We start from the raw sequence: 16939 nt of genomic DNA on the forward strand, positions 1-16939 counted from the left end.
AAAATTAAAATTAAAGCCAAGCATTAATACAAAATTATACAACAGCCAAACCCTAACAAAAATAGGAAACTTATGCAACAAGTTATACCATTCCATAATGATCAAATATGAAGCTACTAGTAAAACACACCAGCTGTGGTGAGTGTAACATGACCGGTTACCACAACAGATTGGTAATTATGTAATAAATCTGCACTGGACACATTTTTCAGCCTTATTACTGGAAATGGGTCAGTCAGGGACAGGAAAGAGACAAAAGGCAGATCTTGGCCTATCTGGCAAAGTGTAGAGCTTTTGTTCATCCTGTGTGTATGGTTATATCACCAACCAAACAAAACACACAGGTCAGAGAGTTTAAAATCAGTTCCTCAAAACCTGCTTCATTCAAACTGATGTGTAAACCATCAGCGGTGGCAAGCACGTACTTAGGATAATGCATTAATTTACAGCATTAACATTTAAAATAAAAAACACCCGATTAACAGAAAACCTCATTACAGATTCCTCATGTTTATTTGCTATTACCATGCTTTTTAGACATTGGCATTGAAAACCCACTGGACCACTAATTGTTAGTGCATAAATAAGCTTTAATACTTACCCTGAACAGCATAAGAAGCCAGAAGAACTGCAGTATTTTGTGGGCAAGGAAGTCTAGCAGAGAAACAGGAAGTAAAGTGTTATTTGACATTTGCTTATGGAGGGAAAATAAATAGGTTTTAATAAATAAATTGTATAAGCTCACCTGCCGCTCAGAATATCCTGCTTCAGTTGCAAAAAGTACAGATACCTGCAACAAATAAACATCACAAACAAAATGATTGTTAGATCCGTAATAAGCATACAGACAGAGAAAATGTGTTATTTTGTACTATTTACACAGGTATAAGTTATGTAAATATATAATATAATATACTTAGAATTGTGCAAATCTTGGTAGCAACTGATTACATGAAATCTGAATTACATAATCAGATGTCAAAAATGTAGTCCATGTAATTATATTATTTACATTTTACATTTATGCATTTGGCAAACGCTTTTATCCAAAGCGTCTTACAGTGCTTTCAGGCTACACATTTGTTTTTGATCAGTATGTATTATGTATATTATGTTTTTTAATACTCATTATTAGATTAAAATTACTTTTTAATGGATTACATGATTTTAAAGTTTTTAAACAATGGCTGTAAATTATTAAAAAATATATATATAATAAACAGACAAAATATTTATAACCTGGAAGACTTTGTCAATGTCACTGCTCTTGTCAAATTGATAAATAATTGTTTATGTGACACAGGTATTCCCAAATATTTTTGCTAGTCAAACCCATCTGACCTTAAATGTACTCATATTTAAAATTAATTAGTATTTCAGTAATTTAACAATACATTTGCATGTTCTCTCATGCCAGTTAATGGTCTTTTTTAAGGTATAAATCAAGTTAGGTCAAAAATAATAGAAGTAAACCAAAAGTAATATACATGACATAAAATGAGTGATCCAGATTACACTAGTGACTATAACTTTTATTATGTAATTTGTAATCAGTAACAGACTACAATTTGTCAGTAATAGACCCAGGACAGCATATGTGCAAAAACATTATTAAAAAATAAAAAAATAAACTATACCTTGTGTACTCTTCTTGTAGTTTACTAGGGTCGCATACAAAAAACTTCACTCTAAACCTCAGATTATTTGGAGATGGCCCTAAAAATGAAAAATAATTACCGTCGAACATTTTATTCTGACACTTCAAAGCAAACACTTTCAAATTATTTATTTTTTTAAAACAAGACCTACTTTTGAGCTGTTTTCTAATAGGTTTGTTTGGGTCCAGCCACCTCTGAAACACAAGGTCACAACCAAATTTAGGACACTTTTTACTCAACATTTTCAGGATGAACACACAAACTGCTAAAAATATCAGCTCAGCAATGTGGAAGTCACCGAATCTGCTCGTCGAATCAAAACCAAACAACATCAACTGCAATGATTAAACATTCACCTCGTTTTACTATGAGCAGAAAAAATTGTAATCAGCATTTCAAATACGTGACATGAGAATTAACTTTCCTGTTTTTACTGACACTGTGTGTGTAGAGATCAAAATAACTGCCAAACTGCTCACTATAAAAAATAGAAAAAGGTTCATGGGATAATATTTTGTATCTTCTTATTGCTGTTATGCAAAAAATCTAAATTTTCAGATTGACATATTGTGCTACTTGAAAGAAAAAGGGTTTATGGGTGATCTGTTGCCGATGGGGACAACTGAGTGACAGGTGAGCATCTACCTGGCTGTCAGAAGAGTCGTCTGCTAGTTGAAGGCCAAAATAGTCTTGCTCTGTTAGCTCCAAGTGTTTATACACTACGTCCAACAAGACCTGCCCCTGATCTTGCTTCTACAAGAGACAGAACGTGTTTTGATATCAGTTCTGGACTGTTAAAAACAAAAGAAAGCACACAGAATAAAAACAAAAAAAAAAAAAACTACCGTATTTTTCAGGCTATAAGTCGCACCTGAGTATAAGTCGCATCAGTCCAAAAATACTTCACGACGAGGAAAAAAACATATATAAGTCGCACTGGACTATAAGTCGCATTTATTTAGAACCAAGAACCAAGAGAAAACATTACCGTCTCCAGCCGCGAGAGGGCGCTCTATGTCTTCAGTGTAGACTACAGGAGCACTGTAGTCTCGCTGTAGTCTCCAGCACCCTCTCGAGGCTGGAGACGGTAATGTTTTCTGTTAGTTCATTTCTCTCGGTTCATGTCAAATTAATTTTGATAAATAAGTCGCACCTGACTATAGTCGCAGGACCAGCCAAACTATGAAAAAAAGTGTGATTTATAGTCCGGAAACTACGGTAATCAGAACAAACCATACCAAACAAAAAACCAAGAACAAATCAAACCAAATACCAAAACAAACCAAACCCAGAACTAAAACAAAAACAAATCAGAAGAAACCAAACGAAACCAGAACAACCAAAGCAAAAGAAAAAACAAAACCAAACCAGACCAAATAAAACCAAAAGAAAAGAAGACAATTTTGCTTGAAAATTAAGCAAGTTAATTAATATCTTTTTCGATTACATTAAAGACTTCAATGCTTTAATTTTCTTTCAGTCATGACAACACCATGTTTAAGTATAATAAGTACATTTTAAACAACATGTTTCTTAATAGAATTCAGATACAAATACAGTATTTCCACTATTTTTTATGTTTGTGTGCAAAATACAGTAAAACAAACTTACTGTATTACCAAATAAAAACTTATAAAAAGCTTGTACAAAAACCTCTGAATTTGAGGCAGTTTTAATAGACAAACGTTTCCAAGCTAGCTTAACCATTCAACCCAGATCATCTGTGTAACATGAATGATCATGACAGCCATGGCCTCAGGACACGCTTCTGTCCAACCCAGGAATGTGAAGCATCTGCCCGAAACAGCCACTGTGAGCTGCATGCGCAAAACCAACCCCAGCCGCCACATCCTATCACTCCAGTCAGCCTCTATTGTACCTCACAGACGGCTGGTCTCCTGTGGTGATTCTTACCGACCTGCCATTTAGCAGACATTTTTCATCCAAACCAATTTATTGCACACTTAACGGCAGCACTGCAACGGAGGAGTGAAACGCTGATACAGCAAAAGTCAGACATCAGTTACTTTGCGGTTTCTGGGTCACCTCTACCTAGAATTGAACTTGTAACCTCCGGAAGATCATTATCCACCCAACTCTAACATGTGCTCACAGTTTTTGAAAGAATGGTTCAGTCAGAAATACAAGTCCTGTCAGCATTTTCACACGTTGTTCGAAATCTGTAAGATTTGCTTTCTTCTGTGGAACACGAATGAAGATAATTTGCTGAATGTTCAAGGTGCTCTTTACTTTCAATGGGAAAAACGGCTTAAATTTCGGTCTATTCGTATGACTAAATGGGGTCATATGATGCAAATTCAAGTTTTCCTTTGTCTTTGGAGTGTTAAAAGCTGTTCATGCATATGCAAGTTATTAATCCATAAAGTTGCAAAGACTAAACTCTCAAACCACTTCAAACACATCAGCCAACCAGAAAAACTAAATGGCCGATGTCGATATTTGCAAAATGCCAAATATCGGCCAATATATCGGTCTTGGCGATATATCGGTCGACCACTAAATGAAACTTTTTTTTCTCGTGTAGTATAGACCCTTTTACAGTTGGTAAACAAGGTGACGTATTTGTGTGGGCGGGGCTTAGCTGGAGGCAGAAAGATTCCCCTCAACACTTGAACAAACGGTAGCTAGCGAGTTTTCTTAGCTTGTTTTTTTAACAATGGCTGGAGAAAATCTGAATATATCTGCTTTATCTGAATATTTAAGGTCACTCACTGTCCGGGACCGCGATAATTATTTGAAAAAGTTAACTTTAATGGACGGAACCAGATTGGTCGACCCGTACACAATCACTCATTGGATGGACGATCTGACAGGATTACCTCCGATTGAGTGGCCTGATATCTACACTTACCTGATAGAGAAACCGAGCGTGTATAGTAAAGAGAAACTGAGGGCGTATAAATCCTTAGATTAAATAAAGAGTGACATTACAGTAAAATTATTATTAAGATGTAAATATTTTCTAGAAAAAAAAATTCTGAAGACTGCAAATTAATTATAAACTTTCTGTATTTATTCTTTCTTACCATGTTCTTAAATTCCGGTCACAATTAATCACAACAATGTATATAAAATGTTCTCCGTCGATTCTGGCAACCAACAACACAACAAGACGACATTTTAAGTTCCTTGAGTAGCCGACCCTGTGTTGGTTTGTATTAGCCGCCTCCAGTTTTCCGTTTGTTTTGCCTCCAGCTAGCGCCGTGACGTACCTATGACGTCCGCGCAAAAGAGGTCTATTGTCACTGCCGCCGCCATGTCATTGGAGACACTGTTATTCAAGGTTATTCTGCTATTAGTTCTACAAGAGGTTTATGAAGAAAATGTAAACTCTGTAGATCTATTTCCACAGGTTATCAAGAATTTTAAAGCATTCCTTAAAGCCCTTCTGGACCCTTAAAAAAAAATTCTGTAGGACATTCTGTATGCAGCCGCTAAGGTGTTTTGATTGGTTTTCGCATCTGGTTGGAAGACTTCTAAGTGGCTGTTAAATGGGCAGATGGTTTGTTATTGGGCAAATAAAGTCCAAATAAATCCACCCTGTGACCTTCAGTGTAAATCCAAGCTCTGATCACTTACAAAATAAAAAACACACTTCTCATGATATCCAAGAATGTAGCACAAACAGCACTGGAGTTTAAAACTAAACAAAAATACACAATTTTGAAGTTTTCTTTAGGAAAATAGCTAGTGCTGAGGGTGGATTAGCTTAATTAAAAAAACAGTTCAGCAAAAGTAAAAAATTTATTCATCTTCAGGCCATCCAAGATATAGATGGCTTTGTTTCTTCATCGGAACAAATTTGAAGAAATTTATCAATACATAACTTGCTCATCAATGGATCCTATACAGTGAATGGGTGACACCAGAATGAGAGTCCAAACAAGGATGATGGATTTGTTCCAAACAGGCAGCTTTTCGATGGACTGGAGTGGTGTTTTTATCAGCTGTTTTGGCTCTCATTCTTTCTGACGGCACCCATTCACCGCAATGCTGAGCAAGTGTTGTAGAAACAAACTCATCTACATCTTGGCCTGATGGTGAGTAGCCTACATTTTCAGCAAATCCTCACTTTTGGATGAACTATTCCTTCACCAACGTTACACATAAATGATGAACTCACAGTATACTCACATTGGCTCTGAAGGTCTGTACTGTGTTGTCCAGCAGTAAAACGTTACACACCACCTGCGCGTGCTGTCTCTCTCTGGCCTCCTCCAACGCTCCCACATCGTAAGATCTGCCAGCAGGCAACCGGAAGCGTGCGGTCATTACGGTCCCCACTCAGTCTAACAAACACACAGAGGCTAAAGGTCACCAACATGCCTCACCTGACCACGGTAAACATTATAAAGCACACACTAGCCCATGTGATCCTACAGCAAACACTATTCACAAACATTCGTCTGCAGTCCACCTAAAAGTTCCTGTAAACAGCTATAAAGCGAGCAGGGAAAATGTTTAGAAGATTTTAGCTTTCAGGTTCTACTAGTAGAGACAGGAAAGCAAAAATTAAAACAAGGTACTTAGAAAATAGTCTTTCAATTGAAGAAACTCGTAAAGGAAATAGAGTTCAGGGCTGGTGTCAAGATAATTTGCATTCAAAACTCACGAAAGGAAACTGCTTAATATATTTACTTATTCTTTTTTTTTTCTCTGTGAGCTAACCTAATTCAGCTTCTAAAACTGCTGACATTCATCCTCTAATATTGAACTCTTTCATTCAAGGTTTTAGTGATACTAAACGCTCTTCTCAAAGCAAACAAGGTCATGTTCAGATAGATTCCTCAAGACAATCTGTCTACTGAAGAGTCCTTCAAAAGATACCTTGTTGAAAACCTATTTATATTAGAAAAGGTCGAGCAGTTTCAATCAGACACAGAAAGACGGAAGAATTTCTACATAGTAGAATGCAGTGAATCCTCCTGAACTCCTAGCAAAAAGAGACGTAGTGTGTTACAACCATGATATCCCACACCTAATTTAATTTCTAACTGATACTGATACCGACTGATTATACTTTAAGATGATGATTAACACTGTCGACGTATAAACAACAAGAAAATAATGCAAAATATTATCCATGCTTACAATGTTCACATTAATATTCAACAGTTGTAAACTGAAGCACTTTTCAAGAGGGTTAATTAACTAAAACACATCTTATACACATATAGTTAATCAGAAAAATATACAACAAATGTTACAATTTTCTTCTGCATAGTGTTCCTGTGGCTCAAGTGGTAGAGCATTGTGTTAGCAGCGCAAGGTTGTTGGTTCGATTCCCAAGGAACACATGTTAGGTTAAAACTGTTAGCCTGAATGCACTATAAGTCGCTTTGGATAAAAGCATCTGATAAATGCATACATTTAATTTAATATAATGTTGCAAACACACAAATGGACTTAAGCTAAGTTACATGCTAGGCAGAACATGCAAGTCATGTTATCAATGTGCACTTTTTGTAACTGCAATATTGCTTTTAATGTTAAGGTTTAAATTAATTGAAAATTTTATTTTACTTATTTGATCCAACATAAACCTAAAAGAAATTCAGAAAAAACATAACAAAATAATAATGCATATTATATTAGATTATATAGTGCTTCTCTAATGACATGCTTCAAATGTGTCAGCATCTATTTTGTGTACCAAACCTAGATTTAGAACATAAAAAATGGTCAGTTACCGGATAACCCAAATTTGTTTTTCAGCCGAAATGAAAACATACATTTAGTTTTCTGTGTTTTGGTAAAACAAAATCAATTTTGGAGCATCACTAAAAACTGACTAACATGAATGAAGTTTACATGTCAATATATCCACTGAATCTAAGGGATATTATGGTCAAAAGACAAAAACTAAAACTAAAAAAACTGTGTAAAAATGGACACTTAAATCTAAGTAATGGAAACTTTTTTGCCTTATGCATTTCTCTCTAGGGTCAAGAGAAAAATCAAAGTAGTGTATCGGACGGCCCACTATAAGGTCTCAGACTTTGGGGGCCCCATATTCTAGAATGATTGGCCCTAGACAGCCCACTCTGGACTCTTAAGAGCAGAATATCCAGAGCCAAAAACTCTAGACTGGGTAGTGTAGAATCAAAGACCTGACAGGTCTAGTCTCCTAGACCTAGATCAAAAAACTCCAATGCTAAGGAGTTTGTTTTAGAGTTTTAGCTCACTGTAGGGTCTCAGACTCGAAAACACCCAATCTAGAGTCTTTGTTTTCTTCTTATTTGAAAAATCTGTTCATTCCAATTACTTTTCTGTGTGTTGTAACCACAATTTTGGTGGAGAGGACAATTTCTGTCCACAGGGCAGCTGACAGGGAGCAGGTTATGAGCTTATGTGATTTCGTATACAAAGTCTCTTTCCGGGAACACTGGCTTAACACATTCGCAGCACGTTTACTGGTGCTAAGGTCAGGGAAGAGGGTGACAAAAACTGTGATCAAACTAGACTTTTGGTTCCACTGACTTCCATTCATACACATACGAATGCATCAGACTGGAAACGCAAGTCCATGCAAAGATATTTCTCTGTGTAGCAAAGTTCAAGATTGCAGAACTCAGACTTGTGAACTCACGTAACATGAATGCGTGAGACCTCTCGGTACAGAAATTGAGGAATCGCTATATTTAGCTGTGTCGCATCATGCTGTTTTATACAACACAACTTTAAAAGATTGCAAAAATCACAAAAAGAGAAGCGGTTTGGTTTGTGGTGGCAAGGGAAACAGGAGCGGATGGTATGTTTGAACAGTGAACCGTGTAATTTTACGTGATTTTTTATTACATGAGATTTGTATGTGTGCATGTGTGTAATTGATTAACTATACTTGTGACTGACTGTAACCACTTAAATAGAAAATAATAATGACTAGTGAGTTTATTTTTTGACGCGTGATGTTATATCTTCCTCCCACCCCTTTTTCGCAGCTCCGTCCGAACGAATTACGCATGTTCAGTCTAGTGTGACCGCGGGTTAACATTAACTGGTTGTACTTCGGGTACTCACCCTTGTTTAATCCTGGAACAAAAAACAAGATTGTTTTTTTTTAAGTCACTGTTTTATGCTTGCGTTTTGTTTTTACAATGAAAGTCAGTGGGGTCCAAACAAAAACCCATAGGACCCCATTGTAAAGACGGGAAACGAATCACAAGGACATCTTTCAAAATATCTCCTTTTGTGTTTCACAGAAGATCAAAGTCATACAGGTTTGGAACGACATGAGGGTGAGTACATTTTTCTCTTTATTGGGGTTGAACTATCCTTTTATGTTTTTTTTTTTTACAAACAAATAAGATAAAACAAGTCTTTTCTTTAGGATTCACTAAGCTTTCTCTTCCCCTTTGAAATGGCATTTACATAATTTATCATTCGCAGTTGCCGCGTGGTTTATTTTTACATTTTTTTTGTGATTTCTAAAAATGAACACACCTAAGTTTCTTTACACATGTTCATGCTGTACGAAACAAGCTCCCATAACACTTCAAGGCAGCTGCGTAAACAACAGGGGGTCAGAGTTCATGACCTGTAGGAACAAACATGCAACCTTCCTGGACAGTCACATTCGCTTATTCAAACTCCTCCACCAAACTGATTACAACCATTAATCTATGACACAATCTACATGGAAAGATTGCATCAATAACAAATGTGTTTCAGCGCACCTAAACGTTTGACATCCGTATGACTAAATTTACACCAGCGTACATTTATGGTCACGGTTATTGTGACGATGAAGAATGAAAAGATATTTAGTGAAAAAAAAAAACTCAAAGATTTTCAATCGTAAGATCACAAAAACACAAATCAGTCCTAAAAATAACGGTTATATCTGATACTTACATCAGCACAGTCTTATTTGTCCAGCGTGTCAATGCAGAAAGGATAATCTCTTTGTATAACTAGCTAAACTGTGATGTGAGATGTGTGTGTGTGAGAGAATGTGTGTGGTGGAACATTTCTCTTCTGTAGAAGTTTCCCCGGATGTCACTGAATACCACAAACACTGAAGCACTTACAGTTTTCCGCTGAGTGGGGTTCAGACCACCAACACTTCAGAAGATTTCAGACAATGGGGTTACAAAATGAGTTTATCCCCCACCTCAAAAATACTCTCACGGTCAGCCCCCTAAACCAATATTTCCATCCTTCTCTCTAAGGTGAAGCCATCATATCCTATAATGCATAATGAGCTACAGAGGTTTTCAACTAGTGTTCTGATTAAGTTCTGTGACAATCAATCAAAAATACAAATGCTGAAAGCCAGTATATACACTATACTATACATTTAAACTATAACAATTAAATTCCAATATATTTTATTGTTCATGTCAACTGCATGTTTAAATCAAATTTTATGACATTTTCCCACAAATTTACTTGGTAATTTGGCCAATACTAAAACAAGATTTCAACCCACTATTTGTTCCACGTTAGCCTGGTAAATCAGACTTCTGTCATCATTTAGGCACTTACAAAATTGTCAATACTCAATTCAGTCAAATTTTGTGATTTATTGGATGTTTGCAGTTCACTGTGTTTTCAACACATTTTAATGCTCAATTCTTACGACATTTTACAAATGGATTTTAGGAGTAAAATTTTACAAGTACGTTCAGTGGTTCACAACTAGTTTTGCTTTAAGACGCAGATCTTGCATTAGACATCAAGAAGGAGCCCAAAACAGCATTTTTTTTTTTGGCACAGCTGGACCTCATAAGTAAAATTTTACAAATAAAATTGCATACATTCTTAAAAATTTACAAGATTTTTTTTGTTTAACAGTGGCATGCATATTTAAAATTTAGCTTGTAAACATTCTAATGTGGGTCTTGCATTGAAAACCGATTGGCGGTTCAAACAAGCACTTTTGAAGGCACTTTTGAACAAATTAAACAAATAAAACTGCATGCATTCTTTTAAAAAATTACAAGTAATTTTTATTTTATTTATTACAAATGCATGTGTACTTAAAATTTACCAACTAACATTATCTACAGATTTTGCAAATAATGTTAGTTGGCAGACCAAAAAAGTTCTTTACAAGATACCGCTGGGCCTTAAGAGTAACATTTTACAAGTAAAATTACATGCATTCTTAACTCTTACAAGTAATTTTTATTTTACATTTTATGCACACTGAATATTTTGCTTTTAAACATCCAAAGAAAATCTTGCATTGAATGTCAAGTGGCAGTCTAAAACAGACCTTACAAGATACTTATGGACCTGATTAGTAAAATTTAACAAGTAAAATTGCATGCATTGTTAAAATGTTACAAGTATTTTTTGTTACAAATGCATGCATATTCAAAATTATGCTTTAAATATCCAATGCGGATGTTGCATCAGGTGCCACCCCAAAATAGTACCTTAGAAGGTACATTTTACAAGTAAAACTGTGTAATTTTTTTTTAATTACAAGGGCAATTAAAACTTTGCTTGTAAATATATGATTAGCCTTGAACATCAAGTGGCAGGCCAAAATAGTACCCTACAAGACATCGCAATGGACATTGCAAATCACATTTTACAAGTAAAATAGCATGCTTCTCTATAAAACTACAAGTATATATTTTTTGTAATTGCACGCATACTTGAAATTTTTTATTGTAAACATTCAAACACAAGATCACATTTCTGAAGCAAAACCAGGAGAGAACCACTGAGCTAGAAGATGAGAAGACAAAGATGCTAACAGCCCAACAGGCTGTCATTCATTCATTCATTCATTCAAGTTACCTATTCCACCTGAACCAAAGCCAGCTTTGCAGAAACATCAAACCCTACTGCAATAAAAACCATTCAGCTGAACACAAGGTTGCACGACACATCAATTTTCTCATGAAAAAGGGCTTTGTGCATCATCAGAAGAACACGACACATCCAAATCTGGCATTACAGTCTGTTGAAGAATGCGCACTTACACACACGCTCACACACCAGGGGGACAGAACAGGAGATGATGTCACCGACTCAACCAGGGGAGATGCGTAGTGCCCAGAAAACAATTAGAACAAAACCTTATGGTGATACATTGTGCCAATATAAGGTCCTCTGTGGATCCAACTGTATTTAAGCAGATTATTTGCATGCAAAGGATGAGAGCTGAGGTTATGTAATGATCTTGCAGAGAAAAGAAGGCACAATGGGGAGCAGCTGAGATGTACAGATGTGACATAAACCTTAAACAAACACAAAAGCTCAAATATATCTCACATGACAGCTGAAGGATCTCGAAAAGAGGCCATTGAGAGGGTTGCCAGGTATCAGAACAGAACGAAACACACTATGCATGCAATCCATGTTGCCCGGCTGCACTTTGCATTTGGCCATCATATGGATGGATTATATCTTTACATGTAGCAGAAATGAAACCCTGGAAGTTACATAAAGGCATTTGCATGGCATCCGAAACAAACCTGTACCTAAAATCAGGGTGCAAGGTGAATGCACGCTTTATGCCTGTGCATCATTTCAGGGATCTGGAAGCTTGCATTGGCTGGTTTGGTTGCTATACAATGGGATATAAAAGGAAGACAGGGCATGCATGCATGCAGGAATGGTGACACCAATACAGAAATGCAACCATAATGCATGCTTACCTTCATATACAGGTCTAGGAGAGTCCAGTGAATTGAAGATGATCTTGAATTATGATGAAAGGAGAATAGGAGGGGGGAGGAGAGGACAAAACGGCAGCTCATCTGCAGGAAAATAACCACATTGCTGTAGATGTTCACATTACATTCAGTTCAAGGGGCCTCTGGCACAGTAATAAATAATAATTCCGAAACGGGAACGCAATCGTGACTTCTTCTTGGGTGCGGTGCATTAAATAAAAACCTCAGACGCAATTGCAATCTTCTCTGTGGCTGCTGGCCGGGTTTAGCGCTATAATCCCGCATATGTCTCTGTATTGCTGCTACTGGCTGCAGCGGCTGCCATAGACATATATATAGGTAGACGCCCCATCGAACGCTACTGCCTATTGGCACGAACGAGCCGTGGAGCCGCCATCTTGGACCGGTCGCCAGCTCCACTCAGTGTAACTTGTTTGTCAGGTGCAATGAGCTGTTAGCGCATTAAATTAATCATATCTCACTGAATACCTAACTGATTTTGACGCGGGTTTTTTTTTTTTTTTTTTTGCTGCAAAGGTCATTCATGGAGCTATGATACAGGACACATGATTCAGCGTATTTTAATATTCATAGTAGTCAGTGACATTTTATATTCTGATATAATATATAAGTGACCAGACGCCCAAAATCTAAATATGTGAGGTAGGATATTTATAAATCACACACTATAAATATGATAAAGAAGCAGAAACAGATAGTTGCAGTAAAATAAGATATTTTAATAAGTTGAAGAAACAATTTATTATAATTTGTGACATATACACTCTCTCTGGTTCTCTCTCTCTCTCTCTCTCTCTCTCACACACACACACACACTTCTCCCTCCCTCTCTCTCTCTCTCTCTCCATCTCACACACACACTTCTCCCTCCCTCCCTCTCTCTCCATCTCACACACACACACACACACACACACTTGTGAGGTTATAAAACAACTGCCCTCTTATAATTATTTAAAAAAAAATCATGCAAAATGCAGAACCACCAAAGAGGGAGAGAGAGTGAGATGACAGGATGAGACAAAACAATTTAGCAAGCACACACACACACACACACACAAACCTGCTCCAACCCCGTCTACAGAATTCATGCAGTTTACCATGCTTACTGCCTCTAATGCATTGTAATGTAACATTGAAAAACTGGGGGTTTTGCAGTAATAAAATTACTAAAATTTGACAAAAATATTTTATTTTTGTTATAATTGTGATTTTATAATATTTAGATATGAATCCAACTGAATCCAACTTGTGAAAAGATATCTTTCAGGTAGTCAAATAGCAAATAGCATATAGGAGAGCTCTATAGCCATCTAGTGGTTGAAGTGATTTTTTTTATTTTAAAACTTCATTTTCCAAAAAAATGGGTATAAATGTTACATTAAATCATTTAAAATTATCCATGTTATCCCCATGAATGAAATCTGTGTATTTTATAAAGTGAATTTTACATAAAATTTTTTGTAAAAAGCCTATTTAAATAAATATTTATTTATTTATAGAAATTTAGAAGATATCACAAATCCTCCAAAAACTGCACAAATGTTGAGTAAAAACATTAACAAACAGAGTAAAATTACATTTGTAAAAAAAAAGATATATATAGATATATATTATCTTGTTACAAAATTAAATGTTATTGTCAAAAAACACGAGTGTGGACAGGAAACGAAGACCATCAGAGGGTTAATATACATTACTTCCTGAAATCACGTGCGCAAACACAAATAGCAATAGTTGTAATAAATGTGAAAAGTAATCCTGAGCCGTACTTGCGAAGGTCCGCCGATTAGAACAGGAAAATGCTGCACAGTGCTCTGGCATCTTAACTGCTGCTATGCAACGAAACTAGGAGTACGACCGGTTCAAGATGGCGGCCGCAAATCTCGTCGCCCAGCGGCCAATAGGGCGTCTACTTGTATGATGTCTATGGCGGCTGCAACGTGCAGCGTTAACATGGCGCAATCGCTCACGCCCCGCCTACATTCTCATAGGTCTGCCGTGGGGGCGTGACCGGCACGCGGGGGCGTGACTGGCCTCGAATGAACAGATACATAGCTTCAGCTCACCTATAGACAGCTAGATATTATTTTACACTATTTCATATTGCATTTTTATACATTATTAGATAGATAATATCCGGACAGACAGACAGACAGACAGATAGATAGATAGATAGATAGATAGATAGATGACAGACAGAAGAACAAAAGGACAGACAGACAGATAGATAGATAGATAGATAGATAGACAGACAGACAGACAGACAGATAGATAGATAGATAAATTGTGAATAAAAACAGAATGCAATGATGTGGAAGTTTCAAATTTCAATATTTTATTCAGAATACAACATAGATGACATATCAAATGTTTAAACTGAGAAAAATTATCATTTTAATGGAAAAATAAATTGATTTTAAATTTCATGGCATCAACTCATCTCAAAAAGCTTCTTATAACAGTTTGCAAACGTCTGGGGACTGAGGAGACAAGTTGCTCAAGTTTAGGAATAGGAATGTTGTCCCATTCTTGTCTAATACAGGCTTCTAGTTTCTCAACTGTGTTAGGTCTTCTTTGTTGCATCTTCCTCTTTATGATGCATCAAATGTTTTCCATGGGTGAAGGATCTGGACTGCATTCTGACCATTTCAGTACCCGGATCCTTCTTCTATGCAGCCATGATGTTGTAATTGATGCTGTATGTGGTCTGGCATTCTCATGTTGGAAAATGCAAGGTCTTCCCTGAAAGAGACGACGTCTGGATGGGAGCATATGTTGTTCTAGAACCTGGATATACCTTTCAGTATTGATGGTGCCTTTCCAGATGTTTAAGCTGCCCATTCCACACACACTCATGCAACCCCATACCATCAGAGGTGCAGGCTTCTGAACTGAGCGCTGATAACAACTTTTTTTTTTTTTTTCGTCCCAGTTTTCCAAAAGAACTTAAAATTTTGATTCTTCTGACCACAGAACAGTTTTCCACTTTGCCACAGTCCATTTTAAATGAGCCTTGGCCCAGAGAAAACGCCTGCACTTCTGGATCATGTTTAGATATGGCTTCTTTTTTTACCTATAGAGTTTTAGCCAGCAACGCCAAATGGCACGGTGAATTGTGTTCACAATGTTTTCCGGTCTTGACCCTTACGCACAGAGATTTTTCCAAAACTCGCTGAATCATTGGATTATATTATGCACTGTAGATCATGATAACTTCAAACTCTTTGAGATTTTTCTCTGAGAAACTCCTTTCTTATATTGCTCCACTATTTTTCGCCTCAGCATTGGGGGAATTGGTGATCCTCTGCCCATCTTGACTTCTGAGAAACACTGACACTCTGAAAGTCTCCTTTTATACCCAATCATGTTGCCAATTGACCTAAACAGTTGCAAAATGGTCCTCCAGCCCCTTATTGCTTCCTGTCCCAACTTTTTTGGACTGTGAAGCTCTTTTGAAATACAAAATGAGCCAATATTTGGCATGACATTTCAAAATGTCTCACTTTCAACATTTGATATGTTATCTGTATTCTATTGTGAATAAAATACAAGTTTATGCGATTTGTAAATTACTCCATTCCTTTTCTACTCACAATTTGTACAGTGTCTCAACTTTTTCGGAATTGGTTTGTAGATAGATAGATAGATAGATGACAGACGGATGGACGGACAGACAGACAGACGGACGGACGGACGGACGGACTGACAGACAGACAGACACACAGACAGACAGATAGATAGATAGATAGATAGATAGATAGATAGATAGATAGATAGATAGATAGATAGATAGATAGATAGATAGACGGATGGACGGACAGACGGACAGACAGACAGACGGACGGACAGACAGACAGACAGACAGACAGACAGACAGACAGACAGTTAGATAGATAGATAGATGACAGACGGACGGACAGACAGACAGACAGACGGACGGACAGACAGACAGACAGACAGACAGACAGATAGATAGATAGATAGATAGATAGATAGATAGATAGATAGATAGATAGATGGATGACAGACGGATGGACGGACGGACAGACAGACAGACAGACAGACAGACAGACAGACAGACAGATAGATAGATAGATGACAGACGGACGGACGGACGGACGGACGGACAGACAGACAGACAGACAGAAAGATAGATAGATAGATAGATAGATAGATAGATAGATAGATAGATAGATAGATGACAGACGGATGGATTTATAGATAGATTTATAGATAGGATAGATAGATTTATTGATTATTGGAAGTCATTTGTGTACATTAACTTTAAGTTAAGTTAAATTGGTAATTGTATTTGTTAGTAAATGGTTTAAAGTTTGTGATGAAGTATTGTAGCTATCTCACATACTTTACAACCTAACCGCTGCATGTTTACCCACACCAGCCTCCAGCCTTAGTGTTTGTAGCTCCATCTACTGGAGAGGATCTATACGCGTCTCATTTCCAAGGTGTGACCTGGATCTTTTTTTTTTTTTTTTGGTGTTACCTGGATCTGCACCTCTGCCACAATTACATCACATTAACACTTTACAGACGCCAGCAGCAGCTCCAGAAGCTTGAGCGCGGGAAGCGGCTCTAGAGTCCAGA

The 16939-nt window shown here is 36.9% G+C and overlaps 1 protein-coding gene across 1 annotated transcript in view; it reads right to left on the reverse strand.

Moving 5' to 3' along the window:
- LOC113099716 (tyrosine-protein phosphatase non-receptor type 4-like) overlaps positions 1-12621 on the reverse strand; it is a 39900-nt gene extending 27279 nt beyond the window's left edge. The window contains exons 1-7 of the mRNA XM_026264647.1: positions 12296-12621; positions 5814-5968; positions 2304-2411; positions 1810-1852; positions 1638-1716; positions 746-790; positions 602-654 (exon numbers count right to left, since the gene is read on the reverse strand). Of these exons, the coding sequence (XP_026120432.1) occupies positions 602-654; positions 746-790; positions 1638-1716; positions 1810-1852; positions 2304-2411; positions 5814-5951 (466 nt within the window). The 5' untranslated portion in view covers positions 5952-5968; positions 12296-12621. The remainder of the gene's footprint in view (positions 1-601; positions 655-745; positions 791-1637; positions 1717-1809; positions 1853-2303; positions 2412-5813; positions 5969-12295) is intronic.
- Between the last annotated feature and the right edge of the window lie 4318 nt (positions 12622-16939).

Source organism: Carassius auratus, unplaced genomic scaffold (genome assembly GCF_003368295.1).
Source record: "Carassius auratus strain Wakin unplaced genomic scaffold, ASM336829v1 scaf_tig00217025, whole genome shotgun sequence".
NCBI lineage: Eukaryota > Metazoa > Chordata > Actinopteri > Cypriniformes > Cyprinidae > Carassius > Carassius auratus.